The 16,731-nt window shown below is 45.4% G+C and overlaps 1 protein-coding gene across 1 annotated transcript in view; it reads right to left on the bottom strand.

Moving 5' to 3' along the window:
- LOC122992717 (titin-like) overlaps positions 1-16,731 on the bottom strand; it is a 94,029-nt gene that overhangs the window by 50,995 nt on the left and 26,303 nt on the right. The window contains 24 exon segments of the mRNA XM_044366598.1: positions 32-334; positions 545-1,132; positions 1,273-1,569; positions 1,727-1,924; positions 2,020-2,124; positions 3,099-3,686; positions 3,828-4,115; positions 5,062-5,352; positions 5,580-5,867; positions 7,215-7,520; positions 7,650-7,952; positions 8,474-8,776; positions 8,872-9,159; positions 9,248-9,547; positions 9,767-10,069; positions 10,264-10,563; positions 10,865-11,140; positions 11,288-11,590; positions 11,840-12,139; positions 12,251-12,535; positions 12,654-12,968; positions 13,166-13,430; positions 13,543-14,230; positions 14,584-16,582. Coding sequence (XP_044222533.1) covers positions 32-334; positions 545-1,132; positions 1,273-1,569; positions 1,727-1,924; positions 2,020-2,124; positions 3,099-3,686; positions 3,828-4,115; positions 5,062-5,352; positions 5,580-5,867; positions 7,215-7,520; positions 7,650-7,952; positions 8,474-8,776; positions 8,872-9,159; positions 9,248-9,547; positions 9,767-10,069; positions 10,264-10,563; positions 10,865-11,140; positions 11,288-11,590; positions 11,840-12,139; positions 12,251-12,535; positions 12,654-12,968; positions 13,166-13,430; positions 13,543-14,230; positions 14,584-16,582 — 9,480 coding nt within the window.

Here is a 16,731-nt window from a genome sequence, read left to right as displayed (position 1 = left end):
TTCTTGTTGAGACAACTCCATTTTTACTTACACACAATGTCCTTGGTCATCACAGGGCGCGATGGTTCACTGGGCTCCCCAAATCCTGCTCTGTTCTCAGCAGTGACTCTGAACTCATACTCTACTCCCTCATTCAGGCCTTGCACCTTGAAGCGCAGGTCAGGGACCGTCCTCTTACTGGCTCTCACCCATCTCATTCCTTTCTTCTCCTTCCTCTGTACACTATATCCTCTGATGTCACTTCCTCCATCCTGCACTGGTCTCTTCCATGAAATGGTGACAGCATTCCTGCTGATGTTTTCAATCTCTGGGGTTGAGGGTGGCCCTGGTGGACCTAAAGGGAAATAATTACATTATGGTCAGTTGCACTTTAAAATCTGAGATTTGAAATCATCTAATCATTATTCTGAAAAGATTCCATGCATCCAGTAATGAATTAAGTGTAATAATTAACTTAACTACAAAAAATTTCACCTGACAATGAGAAACACAGAACTGAAAAAGATGAGCCATGATAAACGCGTATAAACTAAATTAAACTTACGGAAACTGTCAACCATTTTGACTGGACCAGACTGGCTTGAGTCCCCAGTGCCATACTGGTTTATAGCAGACACTCTGAAGATGTACTCATTGCCCTTGATCAGTTTGTGGACTACATATCTGGAGTCTACGATGTTTTCTGCTATCTTGGTCCACTGCAGGCAGCCGGTCTCTCTCTTCTCAAGCATGTAGGACTTGATGGAGCAGCCTCCGTCCTCCTCTGGTGGAAGCCAGGTCAGAGTACACTTCTCAGCTGAAATGTTACTGGCTTCAATAGGGCCTGGAGGTCCGGGGACATCCAGGACCTTGACCTTTACGTGTTCTTCCTTAATGCCGAAGGGGTTGCTAGCAGTGATGGTGTACTCTCCTGTGTTCTTTCTACTAGCATACTTGATAGCCAAGGTGGAGGAGGTAGGAGTGCTGGTGATGGTGACAGTGTCAGAGGTCTTGAACTCACGGCCTGCTTTGGACCAGGCAACAATGGGTGGGGGTTTGCCCACAATCTTGGAGGCTGAGATCACAATTGTGTCTCCTGCCCTGACCGATACACCATCCTTCATGTCTGGGTCAATAGTAATGGTCGGAGGCTCTGCACAGAAGACAGAAGCAAATTATAACAGTCTACAGACCTTATAAACTCAAATTTATGATAATATTTCTGACTTTTAAGGCCTGATGTATGTAAAACTAAGTACATCTTCATTTTGTATTACAGTAACATCAGCTTACCGTACTCATCCTTGCAGGTCAGAAGATCAGTAGGCTCTGAAGGAACACTGACAGCCCCAGCAGAGTTCTTAGCCCTGATCCTGAACTGATACTGAGATCCTTCGGTTAGGTCGGTGACAGTGAAGGCGCAATCTTGGATGTTGACATGGTTGGCCTTCATCCAGGCCTTACCGCCAGCCTCCAGCTTCTCCACCATGTAGCCAGTCAGCTTGTAGCCGCCGTCATACTTGGGAGCAGTCCACATCAGAGTGACTGTGGTCCTGGTGACATTGATCACGTCGGGCTTGCCAGGAGGATCTGACAGAACATAGCGAAAATACAACCAATGCTATTAAAAGCAGCATTTTTCATTCAAGTATGAGATGTAAAAAATTAACCCGATTGTAATGTAAACTAAAGAAGAATGATCTTTTCATGAGTTCAGAAAACACATTTCCAAAAGCTGTGAACTCACCAATAGGATCCAGGGCAACCACACCCTCAGTGGCCTTGCTCGCCTTTCCTAGGCCCGCCATGTTCATGGCCATTACCCTGAACTCGTACTCTAGTCCCTCTATCAGGCCAGTGACTCTGCACTCCTTCACTCTCAGAGGAGTCTTACTGGCTCGTTTCCACATCAGACTGTTCCTCTCCTTAAACTCCACATGATATCCTAGAGAGCACACAAAATCAGTTGGTCATCTGCTAATCGCTATTTGCTATTCCTTTCTGATTAGCTATAAATGGATATCCATCACAATCAGTTACCAGTAATTGTGGAGCCACCAGTATCCTTTGGATCAGCCCAGGTCAGGATGGCTGACTCGTGGCGGATGCTCGCAATCTCTGGAGGAGCAGGTGCCCCAGGCACATCTGGAGGCAGCAGAGAATGACAGAGTGATGGAGGGATTAGGAAAGAATGTAATAAACAGATGCAACACACAAGAGTGAGTCAAGGGGATAAAATCTTTACATGTCTGAAAGTGCCTGATCAATGTTTATGTCATCTTCACGAATAAAAATAATCTTATGTATTCAATTTTGGGGGAAAAATAGCCAAAACAAAGATGATTTCACTAGAAATATTCTAGAAACGACCATTAGTATCTTAAAATAAGACTACTACACTAGAATCTGGAAAATGTCTGGAAAACTATTGAAAAATGTTCTTTTGGGAGCAGGTAAAATAATTTCACCTTATTAACTGACTTTTGAGAATTGATATAAAGTCCCCCTCAACAGATTGAATGTTTGGGCTTCATTGTGCAGCATGATGTATGTCCAGAGTTTGACAAAACAAGGCTGTTTTCACATTCATCAGCTGAAAGTGGAAAGTTTCTGCCCATTGAAAATCTGATTTTAGGGGGCAAGCCAATGAGTATGATTTGTGACATTACAACTAGTTTAGAAGCCAATTGTGAACCAATATGCAATTTACACAAGTCTGGTGTAGAAACTTGAAGCCTCCAGTGCGTATACACTGAGAACAGACTTTGCAGTGAAGTAGAAGACATCTTGTGTCCAGTAGTTAAACTTCTGAGATGATATATATATATATGCATATTTTTAGATGCCTCTCTAAAGATTTTAACATGGTAGTTATACTTTTTTTATCAGGCATTATTGTTCCAAACAGAGTATTTCTCAATACATGGGGATCTTAATACAGAGGATCTTTAAGAAATGTTTAGGGCTCAGTAATGGACTTCACAACGTTAACATTTTAGATTTTGAGCGTACCACTGTTTCTGAAACAGTGAAGTGAAAGTAGTAAACACAGACTAACAAGAGACTATAAAAGACGTGATTGCTTTTGAACTAACATTAATTTGGAGGGTGATACTCACTGAATGGATGCTGGGCGATGACCGGATCTGACCTCAGATACTCTCCAACCCCATACTTGTTCTCAGCGAATACTCTGAAGATGTACTCCACTCCATCGTGGAGGCGGATCACCCTCATGGTGGTCTTCTGAATTGCTGAAGCCACTGTGGCCCACTTGTTGTCTGTCGTCCTCCTCTTTTCTACAATGTAGTTGGACACCTCCGCACCGCCATCATCTTTGGGTGGCTCCCATTCCAGGGTGATGCCGTCAGCAGTGATCTCGTCAAACTTGATAGGTCCCGTGCAGATGCCCGGTTTGCCTACCACCTTGAGCTGGAACTTGCAGTCCTTGGAGCCAGCGCTGTTTCTGACATTGATGGTGTAGGTTTCAGCGTCTCCTCTCTGGCAGTCCCTGATCAGCAGGGTGGTGATGCCCTGAGACGCCTCCACGCACATCCGACCGGTGTCTCCCAGGGCTACATCACCCTTCTTCCATGTGGCAGTGGGGTAGGGTGCACCACTGATGGGGATGTTGATACGTGTGGTACTGCCCTCCTTCACCACATAGCAACCATCATGCAGGCTGCTCAAGTTGCAGTCAGGCAGCACTGAAGTCAGAAGGAAATGGCACGTCAGAAAATAGATGGAAATACAACACAAATAATACATTTCATTTTTTAGCAAAAAAGCAGTTATAACTAGCAACATTAGTGATTAAGCTACATGGGAATCTGACAGTATTTTTTTACCAAACTGGTCCTTGGCAACAACGGCAAGTTCGGTAGGTGGTCCCTCTCCAGACTCGTTGAGTGCCTTGACTCTGAACAAGTACTCCTTGCCCTCGGTGAGCTCGCTGACAGTGTGTGAGGTATTCTTGCCCTTCATGATCTGTTTCCACTTCTCCTCGCCTTCACTCTGCTCTAGGATGTAGGCGCTGACGTGACTGATGCCATCACCGACGGGCTTCTTCCAGCCCAGGGTGATCGAGTCCTTGGTGATCTTCTTAGCTTTGAAGTCCATCACGGGACCAGGTTGTTCTGAAGAGGGAAAGAGTGGGTCAAAACTGAGCATGTGGTTTGTATTAAACCAGATGTGTTAAATATAGACGAGACTGTAGGACTCATGATGGGTTTTCTTTTGTCTCAGATTTGTGTTATTCTTGTAGCTTTTTCCTGACTTTGGCATGTCTTGGTCACCAATCTGGAGCATTACTCTTAGGTCCAGCTCTGTTTTCAGTTTTGTTTGCCTTTTTATTTTTCGGTTCAGTTGCAGTCAGAGAAGTAGCTGCTAGGGTTGTTGGAACTAATCTTGGGATTTGAATATAAATGGAATAGTAAAAAAATTAATAATAATCAAATGCCAAAATTACTATTCAAATGTATATTTCTTTATATAAATGTGTTGGATAACGCTAGTGACTCTCTCCCTTCTTGCCTTGATCTACCTGCATGTGAAAATGAAATGCTTGAAAATGAAGTTTTCTGAATCACAATCTCATGTTCAACGTGTTAACATAACCTCACAATATCAGAAATGGCAGAAAGCAATGCAGATGCACCTACGGAGATCACCACTCCTGATAACTTAAGAAGCGCTGTGTGAAAGGTTTTTGGACTTCCATCAATAAATGGAAAAATAACAAATAAAGATATAGTAATCTGCAGAATATGCAAGGTCTGAATTAAATATCACTCAACAATGAGCAACCTGAGGGTACACCTGATAACATCACACTCTGGCCTGAGATTTATTTAACCACTAAATTATAAAAGTACTACTAGTCTAATAATTACTCGAAAATAATGCCCTTCATACTCTCTACTGTACTCTAATCTAAAATACTCTGCTGTACAAAAAAGGGTCTATTCTAATTCACAAAACAACAATCAGCTGTTGTTAGCCCTTTCATCAAAGTTAATATAAACCTGGATGATGATTCTGGCTTATATTATAAAATTATTTCTGCAAGTATAATGTAGCTACCTGAGGCCCGGATGCTGCCAGGGGTCTCACAGCCCTCTCCGATGCCATAGGCGTTCTCAGCCAGCACTCTGAAGCAGTAGGCTTGTCCTGCCTCCAGGTTGGTGATCCTGAATGACGGCTTCAGACATGCTGCCGACACACATGTCCATGCCTTCCTCTCGGCCAGACGCTTCTCCACAATGTAGTTCTTGACTGGGCCTCCACCGTCAATCAGTGGGGCATCCCAGGTGATGAAGGCATGGTTTCTGGAGGTCTCCTTGACAATCAGGTTTGTAGGCGGTCCAGGAGAATCTGGGGAGAGAAGCATTATTGTTCAAAGCTTCTGTTAACTAAACTGAAATACAAAATAGGTCACAGTCAGACACACATGATGGGAGTACAAATATGTTTTCATGATTGTGGGAATTTCTTGTGGGTGAAAAAGTTTAAAATTTCCAACTTGAGCTGATTTTGTATACTATTTTACATATTCTCATACAATATTTCTGAAAGTTCTTGTTAGTCTTTGACAGTCTTACCAAGGACCTTGACAACAATGGTGTAGCTCTTAGAGCCACTGCTGTTCTCGAGCGACAAGACGTATTTGCCAGCATCATATCTGTTAACATCTTCAACCATCAGCAGCGTGTCCCACTCTGACGTCTTGATCAGCACACCCTGCCTCTCCGATAGGTTGGTGTCCACCTTGGTCCATGTCACTTTAGGCGCCGGGCGTCCTCTCAGGGGAACATAGACCCTCATGGTGACACCCACTCTAAGAACCAACGCCTTTCTCAGGTCGGCGTCCAGCTCAGCTTCAGGAGCGACTGAAGGAGACACAGAGGGATCACTCATTAGGGATAGCTATTTCTTTGTCAATTTTGACAGGAGGATTTTAATTTCTATGACCAATTCAGTGTCATTTTTAAGTTACCATAGAAGCTACCATAGCTAGCACACAGCTAGCATAAATTAATCAAGTTTACTAAGAATGGTCAATACTGTGAATAAATGTTTGCTGTTTTGTTAAGTGATAAAGTTTCATGATATGAGTAAACAATCATTGAGCTAATACCAAATATTTCCATGATGCTAAATGCTGTTCCTTCCACCAGGTCCATTTGTTTTCCACTACCATTTCACCTCAGAACACTTTATCACTGTTCCAATTTGGACTTTTACAATAGAACATGAGGAAGATGCTCCACCTTGTGTATTTTCCTAGCATGTTGTCTGACTAATGTTTTTTAGCGAGCTAAGCCAGTTAAATTGTCAGCTACCATACATCAAGAGTCAGCAATTTTCTTTTTCGATTTCTCATGAATAGGCATTCAATTCTACAGATGTTTTGTCATGATAATGTGGCCTTTTACAGAAGCTAACATGTTAAATAGGCTGCATTTATATAGTTCCTTTCTAGTCTTCCGACCACCATGGCACTTTCCACTATATGCAAACATTCACCCATTCACACACACATTCATACACTGATGGCAGATGCTGCCATACAAGATGCCAACCTGCTCATCAGGAGTTCTAACGTTCATTCACACACACTCACACACTGACGTGCTCCTTCAGGAGCAATTAGGGGCTCAGTATATTGCCCATGGACACTTTGACATGCTGACTGGAGGAGCCGGGGATTGAACCGCTGATTTTCCGATTAATAAACAACTTCTTCTACCTTTTGAGCCACAGCCGCCCCTGTGAGCTACATTTAAATCAAAAAAAGTACATTTTTAATTTTACTTCTTTGAAAAAACATTAGAGTTATTTAATTGGATGCAGATTGTAACCAACTGCGTTTTGCGTATTTTGGTGGATTTTACATCACGCAAATCCAGAATTTCTAAATATATCCTTAGTTCTCCTTAGTTGTGCCCTCTAGTGGAATCCTCCAGTAACATGCAAAGTGCATAGGCGTGTATGTGAACAATTTACGATAACAACACATCCAGTTGTCTAACACAAACGCATGATTAAAAAGCAAGTAGATTTCCAGCCTAAGATTAATAATGATTCCATCAATGATCTGGTGATGTCCATCCATATTATGTTTGTACTGCACTGAGTCACTCAGTGGTGTTAAAAGGTAAAATTCTCGATTCACGTGACTTCATGTGAGGTTATTTACTAAATGAAGTGGTATAATAAACAGTAGAGGAACATACTGAGGATGTCCTTGGGCATGTGGTTTCCAGGGACCTCACTGGGGTCACTGTAGCCAATCTTGTTGACAGCGGTGACTCTGAACTGGTACTCAGTGTTGTCCATCAGACCAGTCACCAGGAACTTGGTGGCCTGGAGTTTCTTGGGGACATTGCACTTGGTCCAGTTCTCTCCATCGGCTAGCTTATACTCCACCAGGTAGCCAATGATTTCACATCCACCGTCGTATGCCGGTTTGGTCCAGCTAAGGCTTATGGAGCTCTTGGTGGAGTCCACCACCTTGGGGAAGGCAGGTGGGCCAGGAGGATCTGGAGAAGAATCACGGTGACATAGATGTTATTATTTTTGTTAGTTAGTTTTGTTAGTTGCAGTCCTGTCTGAAGCATTTTAAGTTTGTCCTTCCACTTTTGCGTGTGTAATTTAAAGCAGGTACTCACAGACTGGGTCGACAGCCAGCGCAGCGTTGGATGCGTCACTGGGTTTACCCAGCCCGGCCTTGTTCATGGCAATGACTCTGAACTCATACTCTGAGCCCTCAGTTAGCTGAGCAGCCTTGAGGGTCCTGTCAATGACCGGCCGGCAGTTGACTTTAGCCCAGGTCAGCTCAGTGGCTTCGCGTTTCTCCAACATGTAGCCAAGGATGGTGGCCCTGCCATCATTGGCTGGCGCCTTCCAGCTGACTGTCATGGAGTCCTTGGTGATGTTGGTGATGACAGGTGGCTCACAGGGACCGGGGACGTCTGAGGGACAAGACAACGTCATAATGATCTCCCACAATGATAAGGTCAGAGTTTGATTATATCATATCTCATCAAGGGGCAAAACATATATCAAATATTGAAAAACATGGTGAGTTAGGAGGGTTAACTTAAATGACTAAAACCAGGATTGATCAATGATTAACACTTTGGCCATATCACATCGTAAATGGTAAATGCTGATACTAGAGTGAAAACTGGAGATTGATAATCAATCAAATCTACTTGTTTTCCATTTTATTGATTTAAGACAGCGAACACATCAACTATAATATACATCAACTATTTTTTTCATTTAAATTTTTTCCAACAATGAACAACCTATAACATGATTTTAAGTTTGAAAAAGTTGAAGTAGTCATTAGTTATTGTGGAAAACTATGTTTTCCCGCAGTATCTGTGAATTTTTAAATACAGTACAATCTGAGTTTTTGAGAATTCATACTTAGTGACAATTAAAGGAACTGCAGCTTAAGATGCTTAGTGTAGCACTCTGAACATACCGTACGGGTTCTTGACCATGACAGGGTCAGTCATGACGGGGTCTCCCACACCATACTGGTTCTCAGCGCTCACTCTGAACTGGTACTCGTGTCCCTCGATGAGTTTCTCCACTGAGCAGTCAGTGATGTGTCCATGAATGTTAGAGGTGACCTGCGCCCAGTTGGCCCTGCTGGTCTCACGCTTCTCGATGATGTAGTTGGTGATCTCAGAGCCGCCATCTGCCAGTGGAGGTTCCCACCGCAGCTTAACACGGTCAGCAAACACCTTAGCAGTTTTCACTGAGGCTGGAGGGCCTGGTTTGTCTGCAGGGGACACAGAGGGAGATAGTTTGTTTATTTGTACAAGAAAAATGATGAGAAACAAATAAAACAATAAAATAATAGTACAACTAACTTACCAAGAACCTTGACCTTGATAGTAGCATACTTGCTACCGTTGATGTTCTCAGCAGTGATAGAATAGTCTCCAGATTCCTTCCTGGTGACGGCATAGAGCTCCAGTATGTGGATGTGTTTCTTTTGGGTCATCTTCATTCCCTCCGCAAGGACCAGAGGTGCTCCGTCTCTCTTCCAGCTCACCTTGGGCAGGGGCTTCCCAAACACCTCAGCATCAAGGAAGACATTTTCTCCAGCTTTCAACACAATCAGGTTCTTCATGTTGATGCCCAGCTCCACACGAGGAGGAACTGCAAAGGTAGAGGAGACAAAATAATCAAGATTATTTATCAATCATTTAATTTCAGTTACAGTGCTCCTTGGTGTGTGGAATCGTACCATTCTCAGCAATGACAGGAATCGGGTCGGACAACTCGGATGGAAGGCTGATGTTAACAGCGGTCTTGGCGATAACTCTAAATTGATACTGCTGCCCCTCTTCCAGGCCAGTCACCACATAACTTTCTGTCTGGATGTTCATGCAGTTGGCGTTGCAGCGCTTCCACTTCTCCTCCGGAAGCTTTGCGTACTCCATGTAATAGCCAATCAGCTTGCTGCCACCATCATGCTTGGGTCGGCTCCATACCAATGACACAGAGTGTTTGGTCACATCCATGGGCTCAGGTTTACCTGGTGGGTCTGGATGGAAAGAAACAAAGGTTTGAAAACTCAGTCATGGCATCTGAACAAAGAAGAATGAGGTTGAGGTTGAGTGTACAAGAGTGTGAACCTGGTTGGTGTCACCGGCCTGAAAATTAAATTTCCCATGCATTTATTTTTTTAACTTTCCAAAACAAATACACCATTTTGAAATTGTGAGATGGTTATTTAATTATCAGCTGAAGAATGTTTTCATACCGACAGCAGTCCTGGCGGTGATGATGTCGGTCTGTTTGCAAGGTTTGCCTTGTCCAGCCAAGTTGAGGGCCGACACCCTGAAGGTGTACTCCAAGCCCTCAATCAGGCCAGTGCAGGTGTACTGGGTGGCTCTGATTACTGACTCGTTGGCTTTGACCCACAGCAGGCTGTTCCTCTCCTTCTTCTCAATGCAGTATCCAGTGATGGGGCTGCCACCATCGCTGCTGGGACACTCCCATGACAGGATGACAAAGTCTTTGTTGATCTTGTTAATTTGCAGGTTTCTGGGCTCGCTGGGAGGATCTAGATGGAAAACAAAAACAGTCAGTCCACAGGTTCATTTAGAATGATAGAGTCTAAAGTCCTGCTTCTGAACCTGTTCATTACAGCCACAATATGAAAGTATTTTACAGTACAAAACAACATATTGAGGGCTTAAGTATTCTTAGAACTTTAACAGTAAAGCAGTAAGTTAAAAGTGTAAAGTTCAGACTCACCAAATGGATATCTGGCAATCATCTTCTCAGAGTAGATGGGCGCAGAGATGCCAAACCTGTTCTCGGCACGGACTCGGAAGCCGTACTCCTTGCCAGTTGTCAGTTTGGTCATTCTGAAGCTGGTCTTGGTGCAGGATGAGGACACAGTGATCCAGTCGCCCTGGCTGACATCACACTTCTCCACAATGTAGTTGGTGATGTTGCTGCCACCATCCTCCTGTGGAGAGTTCCAGAGCAGCGTGCAGGCATCGATGTCCTGCTCAGTGATCTCCAGAGGAGCTTCAGGGGGTCCAGGGATGTCTACAGGGACAAAGAGGATGAATTGCTGATCTTGTACACAACCAATAAATGATCTGTTCATCATTCACATTAGTTGTATAGGCAGGTAGTGGGTTGTTCCTCCATATTCATCTGTCCAGGCTGTCTTAACATTGCAGTTCTATATGGGAAATTATTGTTAAAATGAAAAGGTCCTGAGTAAAATTTGTATTTTAAAATACTATTGTAAATACTATCTGCAATTGCTGTAAACAGAATAATCTACTGAGCTCTTTTTAGTTTAGAACCAGCAGGTTTTACAGTGTCTGTCATTCAAACCAACCCATGACGATGACTCTGAGGATCTGGTTGATCTTGGCGGTGCTGTTCTCGGCTGACAAGCTATAGTAGCCACTGTCTGCTCTTGTCACATTCTTTACGATGAGTGTGCAGGTCGTCAGCGTCTTGACAACAGACAGACGATCAGAGGTCAGCACGTCCTCGTTGCCTTGCTTCCACTTGCAGAATGGAGCAGGTTTACCCGCCACAATGGCCTCGACCACCATCTTGGATCCAGCTCTGACTGTCACAATGTCAGGCATGATAATCTTAGGAGCCACTGGAAGGAAGAAAAAGAATAAAAGAGTTACTTGATTTTACTCTTACCGTTTCTATGCATGTGGGAATATAAAGTTAAATATTTCAGTCAGTAATCAGTCTTAAGTTAATTATAAATTGAGGTAGATTTTTAAGCTAGTCTACTCACTGAGCTGCTCTTTGACCTCAAACACTCCCTCTGCCTCTCGGGCCAGGCTGACTCCTGCTGAGTTCCTGGCTGCTACTCTGAACCTGTACTTCTTTCCTTCCTTCAGACCAACCACGACAATAGTCAGGTCTTTGACCACGGAATAAGGTGTCCACTTGTCCTCTGGTGCGTCTTCCTCCTGGTAGTCCACCACATAACCATTGATCTTGGCTCCTCCATCTCTGAGTGGCTTCAGCCAGCCCAGAGTGGCACTGTTCTTGGTTATTTCCAACACGTCCATCTTCTTTGGAGGGTCTGGCTCACCTGAGCACCACACAAAGCAGGTGTTAGAAAGGAAACGCAAGAAGAAGCAGAGAAATACAAGGAGATGACAGCGTTCATTTTTAAATTCCCTTTAAATGTAATGATATACAAAAAGACTTTGAAGCCTGAGTGACATGTTAAAGTAGAACCAAACACCTTCACTGATGGGTTTATACTTCCACTAATGAGATATTTTGTAAATCCCCTGCCATGCTAAACTTTGTTGATAAAATCCTTGCTGACACTCACTGATGGGATCGACAGCCAGGTAGGACTTGGGTGAGTCTTGAGGAACTCCAATGCCGTACTTGTTGCAGGCCATGACTCTGAAGTAGTACTCGATACCAGGCGTCATGTTGGTCACCTTGAAGCTGGTCTTCTTCAGGTCCTCTGTGCACTTGGTCCAGGTCTTCCTGTCCACCTCACGTTTCTCCACAATGTAGTTGAGGATAGGGCTGCCGCCATCATTCTCTGGTGGCAACCAGGACAGCTGAGCTGTTGTCTTGGTGACGTCAGTAGCCTCCAGGCCACCAACAGGACCGGGAGTATCTACAGAGAATGAATTTGAGAATAACAAATTGTTTGATTTCCATCCTAATTAAGCATTTTTAAAAGAAAAGTTCTGTATAAACAATTTTGATATCATTCTTTGTTCCTCACCGAGGACTTTGACGCGGACAAACACGGCCTTCTCCCCGGCAGAATTAGACAGAGTCAGCGAGTATTTTCCAGAATCTTCTCTGGTGCTCTCTGGGATGACCAGGAAGGACATGGTGTCAACCTGGTCCACGTGACCTCGGCGGATCACATTGTCCACACCCAAACGCTTCCAGGTCACCTTGGGGGCGGGCCTTCCTCTGATGACAGCAAAGAGCCTAATTGGACAGCCAGCCCTGACGGCCAGGCCTTTCCTCAAACTGGCATCTAGGTCAATCTCTGGAGCCTCTGTTGCCATGGAAACATTAATGTTGAGATCATTAAATGACTGAATGTTATTGACATTTATCACGTACAAGGTACATCCATTTATTTGGACACGGTTTCAGTAAACCTTCATTCTTACCCAGGATCTCCTTGGGGGACACGGCCTCCTTCAGGTAGGCGTGACGTCCCCAGCCCACCTGGTTTTGGGCAGAGACCTTGAACTCGTACTCCTGCTTCTCGTCCAGCTGACCGATGGTGAACTCTGTGAGGACCAGCGGGCCGTGGGTGTCAATCCTTTTCCAGCCCTCTGTGGGCTTCTCAGGGTCCGCCTCACTCTTTAGCCTCATGTCCAGGCTGTAGCCGATGATAGGGGCACCGCCATCATACACAGGTTTAGACCAGGACAGAGTGATGGAGGTCTCTACCTTCAGGCCCGCAGGGGGGCCAGGTGGCTCTGCAGGAAAGGACAATAAAACAGAGTTCAGTGAAAATACTTAAACACCAGAGAACACAGGGGTGAGGGTTAACGCCTTCAGTTCTATCAATGAAATGTTAAGCTTCCTGTGGTTTACATGTTCTCTGGCCTGAGCACAGGTCTGAAGAAAGTATTTGAGGATGTAAACTCAGCTGTGACAGCAACTCTAAACTCACCAATGGGATCTTTGGCTGCGACGGGTCTGCAGGGTTTGCTGGGCTCTCCCAGGCCGACCTCATTCTCGGCCTTCACTCTGAACTGATACTCGTGGTTGGGGATCAAGTTGGTGACTTTCATGCGTCTCTCTGAGATGGCGCTCTTGGTGCATGGCACCCAGCGAACTGCCCTCTTCTCTTTTCTCTCCAGGATGTAGCCAGTGATTGACTTCCCTCCATCGTTCTCAGGAGGAGCCCAGACCACCGTCATCTCATCTTTACTCACCTGCATGACAAAATTTTGAATAAGTGAACATTTTTATAACTAGGATCATACCAGCTCTAATATTTTTGCATAATCCAAATTTATGAAAATAAATAAAACAGTGAGTCCTTACCTTTGTGACCTCAGGTTCCTCAGGGGGTCCAGGTTTGTTGAACTGAGTCTTGACAGTAACAGGCTTGCTCTCCATGGCGGGGCCAGTTCCCATCTTGTTCTCTGCCCTCACTCTGAAGATATACTCATTAGACTCCACCAGACGAGTGACGTTGCAGTACGGTGTGACCACAGAGGCAGAGTATGTGGACCAGACCATCCTCCTGGTCTCACATTTTTCCACAATGTAGCTGTCCACCTCGCAGCCTCCTTCATCCTCTGGAATATCCCACACCACTCTGCACTTGTCAGCTCCAATGCCAGTGATCCTGAGGTTCCTCACTGGGCCGGGGACGTCCAAGACGTTGACATTGGCGTATGCTGTAAATGTGCCAGCAGAGTTGGTGGCAGTGATAATATACTTTCCGGTGTCACTGCGTTTGGACTTGGTCAGGAGGAACTTGGAGTAGTCAGAGCCAGTCTCGTAGCTGATTCTGGGGTTATCTCCAACTGCCTTGTCTTTCTTCCACTTGACCTCAGGCTGGGGCTTTCCTCTCAGGCCAGCCTCTATCCTGACTGACTCTCCGGCCTTTACTGTCAGAGTTCCAGACAGCTTCAGGTCGATGACAGGCTTCTGGATTTCCTCCCTCACCAAAATATCGGCAAGTTTCACCCAAGCACTCTCCCCTCCTTCATTGACAGTCTGCACCCTGGATAATTAAGATTTATTATTAGAAACTTATTTATGTTAGATAGGACAATAACATTTTTTCAAGTTTTCAAGTAATATTTCTAAGTAATGTTTTGTATGTAAAACTGTCTTTGTTTCAAACTGCACAACAACCATGGTTTAGTTTTTGTCAGTTATGTCGTCTTCTGTGTGTTATGAAGAACACTGTCAAGTTCAGATTTAACATCTAACCGTAACACAGCCCTACTTGCTATTTGAGTCATTTCACATTGTGCTAAATGCAAACCCGGGGTACCAACAAAGACCCTCTCTGATAAAGGAAAAACCCTGGAAAACAGAATGAACATTAAAAATAAGAATGCCGTAACCTACCTGAAGGTGTACATCTGGTTCTCGACACACTTGTCAGCCAAGAAAAAGGTGTTGGTCAGGGTGTCAGTGTTGAGTTTCTGCCACTCCTCAGCATCTTTGGCTTTGCACTCCAGGTTGTAGGAGAGGTTGGGGCTGCCTCCGTCATAGTCTGGCTTCCTCCATCTCAGATTGACATGGTTCTTGCCAATGTCTGTGGCCCTGAAGTTCTCAGGCTCACCTGGCTTCTCGATGGGGTCAATGGCCAGCAGAGGAGTCTTTGTCTCCACAGTGGGCCCAGGTCCCATCTTGTTCTCAGCACAGACACGGAACAGGTACTCATGACCCTCCATCAGTTTGGCCTTGATCATGCGATTAGTGCAATGGGATGAGATCATAGACCACATGCTAATGCTGGGCTCGCGGCACTCCACAATATAGTTGGTGATCTCAGAGCCGCCATTGTCTTCAGGGGCCTCCCAGTTGACCATGCATGAGTTCTTGGTAACATAGGTCATGTGGAGATTCTGGCAGTGGCTGGGTCTGTCCAGCACGTTGACCGTGATGGTGCAGGAAGCCTCGCCCCCCTCGATTGAAGCTTTCAAGGTGTATTTGCCATGGTCAGCTCTAGTGGCTTCCTTGATCTTCAGGTGGACCATAGGGAAGTTCTGGATGATAGTGACACGCTTGTTGTTCTCCAGAACCGTCTCTTCTTTCAACCAAAGCACTTCAGCGTCAGGACGGGTGATGCCAATGATGTTGATGTTGTGACCGACGCGCACAGTGAGACGCTCACGGCATTTGGCATCCATCTCGATCTCTGGAGGGATAAGGATGTCCTGAGCAGTGATTGACTCTGGGATTTCTCTGGGCTCTCCATCTCCGATCATGTTTGTGGCATAGACTCTGAACCTGTAGGTCACACCCTCCTCCAGGCCCTTCACCGTGTAAGCGCACCGCTTGATGAAGTCATCCAGGTTGACTTTCTTCCACTCTTCAGAATCAGCTTTCTTCATTTCCACAGTGTACCCCAGAATGGGGCTGCCTCCATCTTTGTTGGGTTTGGTCCACACCAGGTCAGCGGTGGTCTTGCTGTAATCTTTAACTTTGGGGTTGACAGGGGGGCTGGGGACGGTGATGGGCCTGCAGGGCTTGCAGGGGTCAGAGATGGGAGAAGGGCCACTGTAACCAGCAATATTCTCAGCGAACACTCTGAACTCATACTCATTGCCCTCAAACAGCCCCAGAACTCTGTACTTCAGGTCCTTGCAGGGCGTCTTGTTCACACGGATCCACTTTCCTTTATGGTGTCTGCGCTCAATGAGGTAGCCAGTGATCTGGCTGCCACCATCAGCAAGGGGCATGGTCCATCCCACTGTAACAGCATCCTCTGAGATATCATAGGGCTGTGGTTTACCAGGCGGGCTTGGTGGCATGAAAGTGTGCTCAGCAACAGTGGGCTTGCTCTCCAGAGGAGCACCAATACCCATCTTGTTCTCAGCACGAATGCGAACCACATACTCCACTCCCTTCTGCAGTCGGGTTATGTTGAGGTTGGTGGCCAGGCTGCCAGCGCTCACGCCTCCCCAAGTTTCCTTGTTGGACTCTCTCTTCTCCACAATGTAGCTGGTGACGGGGCTGCCGCCATCATCCTTGGGAGGACACCACTCGATCATCATGGAGTCAGGAGTGACCTCCAGGATGTTGACGGGTCCTATAGGAGCAGCAGGCACATCCAAGACAGTGACATTTAAGGCCACTGTCTTAGTACCGGCTGGGTTTGAGACAGTGAGCAGGTAGGTGCCAGTGTGGTTCCTTGTGCAATCGTTGATGTTGAGCACAGTGGAGTAATTGTCGGTGTCAATCTTGATGTTGCCTTGGCTCGTGATCTCCTCTCCTTCAATAGACCACTTTGCGGTGGGAACAGGGATTCCTCTCATGATAGCTGGCAGCCTGATGGTGGTGCCGGCCTTAACGATGATGCCCTCGGTGAGCTTAACATCAACCTCGACAATCGGAGGCACTGTGAACATGCAGACTCAAGTGGTTACTCCCTGCTACTACACATTATGTTTAAAAAACATTGAAATAACCAATGTTAACTGATCAAAAGTATTCTATCAGAGGTACGCCAAAAACACTACTTTGCTTTGAGCACAAACAACATTAAGT

The sequence above is a fragment of the Thunnus albacares genome, chromosome 11 (assembly GCF_914725855.1).
Source record: "Thunnus albacares chromosome 11, fThuAlb1.1, whole genome shotgun sequence".
NCBI classification, from domain to species: domain Eukaryota; kingdom Metazoa; phylum Chordata; class Actinopteri; order Scombriformes; family Scombridae; genus Thunnus; species Thunnus albacares.
Note: the sequence above shows the minus strand (reverse complement) of the source record. Positions and strands in the feature narration are given on the sequence as shown.